Genomic DNA, 8,266 nt, shown 5'->3' on the forward strand with positions numbered 1-8,266 from the left:
TGATGAACATTTTAATAACTATTATTATAATTATATTTATTATTTTTGCATCTCTCCTCTTCCAAGTTGCAATAATTTTTTATGTATTTATTCATTTATTTATCATTTTTTTACAATATTTTTTTGTCTGTTGATTGGAATAAAATAACTTTATTTCAAATACAACTGAGTATATTGCTCAAAAAAGAAAAAATACAACTTAGTATAAACTCATAATTCATAAACAATTGTCACTCTTGCAAAATTAACGTTTAATTTTATTTTTGAAAAAGTCAAACGAAATGTTTGACGTATTTCGAAACAAACTTTAATAGAATTTTGATTTTAAATATAAAAAGCGTAGGATGATAGACCCAAAACCATACTCGTAAGTGTCTAAAAGAATAATGCAAATACTAACTTAAAAAATAATAGTATCACAATTAACATCCAGTGAATCCCTTCAAAGACATTTAAAAATATCTATTAATACATGTTGAGATGTCGGAACTGTTGGTTAATTACAACAGTTAAATTATTAAATGATCACTAAAAGAAAACTATTTTGTTTTAGCCAACACAAAACCATTATTTTGTTAAATGATCACTTCTCGCTATCTAATTAATAATGTGTAAAATTATGATTAATAATGTAGTTAATTCAATTATATAATTAATCATATAATTTTCAACGCAATCTAATTTAACTATGTATTAATTTAATTAACTATACTTTTGTACGCTATTAATTAAGTATCATGTGCATGAAAAAAATGCGTGTCCATAAAACATTTGTGAAAAGAAAAAGCTACTACTTAGGAACGGGCTTTGGCAATTATATTTATTTCTTATTCGTATAGGCTGTGAAATTTTCTAAGCTTTTTTTTTTTTTTTTTCTTCTTTTCCAACTATGATAATTTAGCTTAAAGTAGGTTGGGATTTTTAGATTTATCTAAAAGCAAACATTGAAGATAACTTTAAAATTACAAAGAAACATATTCACGTGCTTTCTCTTTCCATTTGAGGTTTATGTAGATAAACATTTTTTGACCCTTCCTAAGCAATTGTCCATGGGCCTTGTATGTGGTAAGTATCTAACTGGGCATTTAGGATTCAGTTGTTCAAGCCTGTTCAATCAAGCAATAAATAATGTTATTAGTGTAATCCATGTTAGAAACAATAGGTTAGTTTCTTTCTTTTTAATTTTTAATGATTTGGAAAAAAAATATGTTAAAAAGATGTTTATATATTCATTAAAAACAAATTTGATTTGATTTGATACTTTTATTCATTAATCCCTCCTTTTTAGATGTCATTTTTTCTAAAATATTTTGTTTACTTTTATTTGTTGTTTTCAAAATTCAATGTAGTATTAAATAAATTTGTTGTCAAAATTAATGTAGTATTAAATAACTTTGTTGTCAAAATTATTACTGATTATTTATTGTGGAGAGAAAAATAAATAGTTAAGAGTAATATAGAAAAAAGATGAAATTGTTTATATAATATAGGAAAATGTAATAGTTTCATTAGTTTGTGTAAACAAACTTAAATCGACAATTAAAAAGGAACGAGGATAGTAAAAATAATAGTTTAGTTTTCTTTTTATGTTTGGTTTAAAATGTTCTAATTATTGAGAAAAACTCAAATGTTAAATAAAATAAAGATAAAATCTCAAATAATTTTATAAAGGGAGACTATCCTCAATTTATAGATGCATTTTATATAAAATGAGTTATCACTGTATAAGTGTCTAATACTAAGCTCTAGTGATAGGTTAAATTTAAATGACTTGGATGTCCTAATAAATATTATTCTATACAAATAGAAAAAAATATGAAAAAATATCATAAATTATATTGAAAATTCAAGTAGGTTGGTTAAGTGTTCACTCTCTTCTTAATGAACCTCTCAAAACTAATTCAATGTATTTTGATATGCAGACTTTGATTTAATCCTAGAATTAGAACTTATAAAATATGAATAATATAGAATTTGTGTAAAATGGGAGAATAGGTTTATGGTGACTCACTGGTAATTTAGAATGAAATGATGAAGAAAAACTGCTATTTCCATTTTGGCAAGATCATTGCCAGGACACAATCTAGTCCCTGCTCCAAATGGAAGGAATTCCCCTGCCTTATGCTCCTTCTGTAAATTAACAAATTCATAATTGATATAAATTAATAAAAATAATGTACTCATTAATTAAATTCTATCAAAATTAGTTTTTGGCAACTTACATTCCATCTATTAGGATTAAATTCCTTTGGATTAGGATATATTTCAGGATCAAGGTGAATTGACCTGAACCAAACAAGCACTTTCCATCCTTTTGGAATGGTGTAACCTATATCAAACATATGCAATAGTATTTTTGTGATTTTGTTTTTTCATTTCATATGTACCAAACAAGGCCAAAGAGAGATACATTAAAGTCTTAAAGCATAGTGTAAATAGATTATTCATACATTGACAAAAGAAGCAAAACTGCATAACATAGACATACCATTCATACTGACATCGGATTTCGCCTCTCGAAAAACCACCAATGAGAATGTTATAACGCGCATTGTTTCATCAATCACCTACGGAATGTAGAAAAAATTAATACAGATATAATCATAGTTGATTCAATATCAATTAATATTAATCAATATATACACCTTATAAAGAAAATCCATGGCGCGAATTTCTTTAAGTGTCAACCCTTTTTGTGTCGGAGGCCTCTTCTTTATTATTTCTTCTTGTTCTTCCTGGTGAAGGATTAAAAAATATTGGGTTAAATTTTGGAGTTACAATATCACACAAGATTTTATTTTGTAGAGAAAGTGAGTAATGAGCATGTTTATGTACATTATTAATTGTAAATTAAGGTGAAGTAGCACCTTGGCCTTTTGAAGATATTCTGGATGCTTTTGTAGGAAATAGGTAGCCCACATAGTAATATGTCCTGAAGATTCATGACCAGCATTCAAATACATTAACATTATATCAATTATATATTCATCACTCAATTTTCTTCCATTATCATCTTCAACATCTATCAATGAATCCATCATATCATTGGCTTTCTTAGGTGAATATCCCTTCCTTATGCTTCTTCTTTCATCCACAATAGATTGAAATATTGCAACAAGTTTTTTCCTAGCCTGAAATCAAACAAAATTATGAGACACATAAGTAGAATATGAAAATTGTATTGATAATAAAAAGTATTGATTACATCAAGAGTTGCAATAAAACTTTCATAGCTGATGAGAACAACTGATTAACTAACTATCAATTGTAACTAATTAGTTTAAAAAGAAAGGCATTGCCATAAATATTAATTAGAATTCATGTACAAAGGGAATGAAAAATTTGTTGCCTATAGTTCAAAATCAGATACACAATTGAAGAATAAAACATTCAATTATATTTTTTTCACATACTTTATGGTTAATAAGAGAGTAAATTTTACCTTGAGTGCCTTATAGTAAGCAAAACCAGGAATATTTATTTGCATAGCTCTAACTCCATAATTAAGTGTTGTATATTCTTTTTCCAAAGCCTCCATAACAGGTTCACTTTCTGAGCTAAGAAAAATATGCATAATGATCTTAAATGTAAGCTTCCTAATCTCAGTTAAAAATTCAATTTGTCCCATGTTGGACCATTTCTCCAATGAACTTATTACATTTTCTTCAATATATTTCAAATACAAAGACAATGCTTCCATGCCATTGATCGACGACGATGTTAAACGCCTAAGGCGTTTATGTTCGTCGTATGGCATTGCAATGAATGATTTCTTTCCAATGAGCTCTATTGTTGATTGAGGCCAACCAGGTGTGAATCTTTCATCATCTATTAGAACTTTTCTACTTGCTTCAGGTGTTGTCACTATTACACTTGGGTTTCCAAACATCAAGCCTTTGTATATTCCACCATGTCCATATCTACATAGTTAGTTCAATCAAATGTCAATTAAAGTAAATAATTATAAATAAATAAAAAAAAAAAATTGGTTGAAATTTATAATTTTACAATTCTAAAGTATTAAATGCACAACTTTTAAGATTTTATTTTTATATTTAGACGTTTAAAGTCAATTGTTAGTATTTCTAATTAAATTTCATTTTAAATTATTAACTTTTTAAAAAAATACACTTTTTTTTTATTAATATTATTAATTTGTCTTGAGGTAAAAAAATTAGAGTGAGAGTAATCTAAACAAAAAAAAGTTATTTTTAGTAATATTTATACACAAAATGAACATATTAAATATAGACATAGTATATTATTCTAAATTGCAGTTTGATACAACGGTTGAGGTCAGACTAAACCAGTTTAATAGAGGTTGAGTTTTTAGCCCTTCAAAAAAGAAGAAATTAATTAGTGGCTCGTTGATGGATTTAATAAATTCCACTTTTGTAGGATATGCTTATCCTGTTATCAGGAATATTTTTCATTAAAATTTTAATATTGTCTTTACTGGTGACAAATCAACACAAGGCTAACTAATTTAAAATGTTAAGCTGACATATTTCATGATGTGTAATCTTTTACCATACTCAACGAACTAAAAATTATTGATAGTTTGAACTTCATTATTTTTTTAAAATAGTTAAATGACATAAGTGTCTCCATCACATTTGTCTTGGATATCCACCAATGTTTTGTTTCTTTAATAAAATATAACCTATTTAAGTTTTTTTACTTAATATACGGTTTCAATAGGCATCTTATTATTTGCATGATGAGTTCTTTTCTCTCCTTTTTAATAATAATTGGTGTAATTAAAAATATAATTGAATCTTTTTATCAAATATTACAATAATATATATTTCATTTTAATTCTTCATAAAACATCTATTAAAATTGTAAATGATTTAGATTTTTTTAATTTTCCCTCTAATTAATTAAATAAATGTATAATTTTAAAAAATTGGTGATATATATATATATATATATATATATATATATTCACATAATTAATCTCATTAACTTTTTTTCAATTGCAAAGTTATAATAATTTATGAGAAATGCTAAGGAATTTCTTAACAACCCAAAAGTAAAAATAAAATCTTTAGAGTTATATATTGAGTACTTTGCAATTGTAAAAATTGAGTTTCCACTTGAAAGTATTTTAGATACAAAATTGACATGGGACAGTGACACCATATTCGGAACACATTATACAATTTCTGATTTTATATTAATATTTTAGAACGGTGAATAACATATTATTTAACACATTTTTTAAAATACTCTATCTGATTAGATTAAATTTATAAGATTCTACTAAAATATTTAGGTCTCATATAAAATTAATAGAATTTATATGTATTTTAATTAATAAAAAGATATCATGCAGTGTATATTAAATAGTATCTTGTTAACAATATTTTTAATTTTTTCTTTTTCTCCAAAATCCTAACATTCTCAAACTGAATGTCAAAATTTTGTATTTAAATATAAGATGATAATCTATATAAATAATAGATTTCACTGAAAATAGTTAAAGTAAAAAAAAATTATTGAAGAAATTAAATCTACAAATTTTATAAAATTTTAAAATTATTTAATATTTTATTAAATAATTTAAAATGAATATACAATAATTTTTTAATTAATATATGTAAATAATAAATAGATTATATAACTATAAATTTTAAATTTATATAAAATTTATATATTTGATTACTAACATATTATGTCAATAATTAATTATTAAATTAATACATTTATTATTTATGATATTGAGAGAATCGAATAATAAATAGCATTGGCAAATCATAGATGTAAAACAAAAGTTACTGTGACAACTGGGAACTAATATGCTCTCCCCTCGGAACTTTCATTTTATTCCTGGAAGATAATAAGACAATATTACTACTACTACAACTAGGTATAATTTTATTCGTACATATATTAAAATTTTAAACTACTTATACTAATATCCAGAATTATTACAAAAAGAAATTATTCATTATATCTTAAAGTTATTTTTGGAGAAAAAAACAAAGCATTACGCAACATGTTACAGCCTAGAGCCTAGACCATCTTAATCATACATACAAGGCCCACATTGAGATGGACTGCACATCTTGACGTACGTCCAAATATTATATTTTTCAAAAAAAGGAAACATTTTAAAATCTAAAAGGAGTACTCTTTTTCAGAAATATATATACTCTGCTTATACTTCTTTCCAAGTAAATTGTTTTGTATACTTTTTTTTATTTTAAATAACTTAAATCAAACAGTTTGAAAAAATTACACTCTTCATGTACAGAAAAATGACAATCTAATAAAGAAAAAAGAACAAATTAATTTTATATTAAAAAAAATCTAAATCATAGAAAAGTTAATTAATAATTGAAGGCCAGAAAGCAATTACGACGAAAGTTGGAGTAACAATGTATGATGCTGTCCACAAATTAATTGTGCCCACTGCCTCATGAACAAAACAATAAAACAAACATGAGACAATATTGTTTGGGAAAAGAGAGAGAGATTGAGTGTCAGTGAAAATGACAAACAAGTGCCTCTCTTCTCTTCAATTAAAGAATTGTTTATTTTGGATTTTATATAGCTACATTATATAATTTGCTTTTTTTAGCGGAATTATATAATTTGTTTTTGACGTCTATAATTATATAACTCATAATGGCAACACTCTTGGTAATTACATACAAACCAATTAACATTGTCCCCATGTAATCATTTTTAGTTTTAAATGTAAAGTTGTTAAGATTTGGGAACAATATAACTAAACTCTACATAACTTGCCAACAAAAGTGTCTAGGTTTTATAAGTTCTTATTAATATATTTTTTTTATCTTTTACTTTATTATCGATAATACATCATCTAAAATAAAATACAAATAAAAATAAAAATTAATATAATTAATTTTAAATTAAAATTAAATACATCAATGTTTTAATAGGTATTTTTTTTTATATATTTTTTTAAAGTAGTATATCACATCACTTTCAATATGTGTATAGGGATACTTCTTGTGGATCTGGCTTCAAATTTTCTATAGCTACCATAAATTAAAAGAGATAAATTGTTACTTCTCTTAATCTCAAAGTCTAGAATTGTTACTTCTAAACGTTCTAGCTTCGCTTGAACAAGATTGACCGAGAGTATACACGTGGATTTCATAAAAATATTGTGATAAAATAAATTTTTTTTATTTTAAAAAAGTATATTATCACATAGTATTTTTGGGACCACTATAGCAGTTGCAGCTTCGTGGACACGCAGAGAAGCAGTTTGTCTGTTTCAAAACTGTGACCTTAAATGTAAAGATTGTGGCAACTATTTTTAAGGTTATAATTAAGGTTATATAACTATAAAGCTATATCTTTGGCTTTAGCATCTAATTAGATGCTAATACATAACCAAATTCAAGCTACCTAGTACTTAACTAAGTTTGCTAAGTTTGATATTGTTGTGTTATAATAGAAAGACTATAAATAGATAGTACGACAGAAAAATAGACAGATAGATAGACAGACAGAAGAGAGCGAGATCGATGATAGATAGAAGAGTACCTGGAGACAAAGGAGGAGATGAAGGAATCAGGGTCTCTAGACTTGAAAGCTCTAAGGAAGGACCACATGTTACCAATGAAGGGCCAGCCCATATCACCTGGTGGAAGAGAGTACTGCTTCAAACCCAATTTAGATTCATAGAGCAACCAATTTACATTTTTGAGAATGGATCTTAAAACCAAAAGGGTGACACCAATGGCCATAAGGACCACCCACATGAAACCCATCTCTAAAATCATCACTTTACCAAACTTCAATTCAATTCAATTCAACTCAATACTCACTCTACTAGTTATTAGAATTAACATGTCCCTCACTCATTTGCTATGTATTTATAAGGAAACATGTGGGTGTGTGTGAGTGTGATGTAAGAGTAAAGAGGGAAATGAAATAGGAATAAAAAGAAAAAAAATAAAAAGGAATTTTTACAAGTAGTGGGTGGCAAAAATTAGCGTGTATAGGCCGGCCTCTTTTCTCAAATTTTGTTTTGTCACTATACTACCTAATTAGAAAGTGAAATCACTTGGATGAGATTGTGTGGATCTCTTCACTATTCAATTACACCTCTAAAAATACAACTACTTTTATATTTTAATACTTAATTTCAAGGATTACACACACAAAATATCAATTTATAACAAAAATATTTTATATTTATCAAAATCATATACATTATTTTGATTATGATTTTTTTTAACTTATAATAAAAAATTTATTTATTGCAATCAACTGATCATGA

At 25.7% G+C, this 8,266-nt stretch overlaps 1 protein-coding gene across 1 annotated transcript; it reads right to left on the bottom strand.

The window, feature by feature from the left end:
• Positions 1-773: 773 nt before the first annotated feature.
• Positions 774-7,914, bottom strand: LOC101512107 (ent-kaurenoic acid oxidase 2-like). The gene is made up of 8 exons (XM_004486447.4): positions 7,528-7,914; positions 3,443-3,920; positions 2,868-3,131; positions 2,646-2,735; positions 2,489-2,567; positions 2,223-2,329; positions 2,012-2,130; positions 774-1,106 (listed from the first exon to the last, which is right to left on the bottom strand). Exons 1-8 carry the CDS (start codon positions 7,764-7,766, stop codon positions 1,007-1,009), a joined length of 1,476 nt encoding a protein of 491 aa, XP_004486504.1. The 5' UTR covers positions 7,767-7,914; the 3' UTR covers positions 774-1,006.
• Positions 7,915-8,266: the final 352 nt, after the last annotated feature.

Source organism: Cicer arietinum, chromosome 1 (genome assembly GCF_000331145.2).
Source record: "Cicer arietinum cultivar CDC Frontier isolate Library 1 chromosome 1, Cicar.CDCFrontier_v2.0, whole genome shotgun sequence".
Classification (NCBI taxonomy): Eukaryota; Viridiplantae; Streptophyta; class Magnoliopsida; order Fabales; family Fabaceae; genus Cicer; species Cicer arietinum.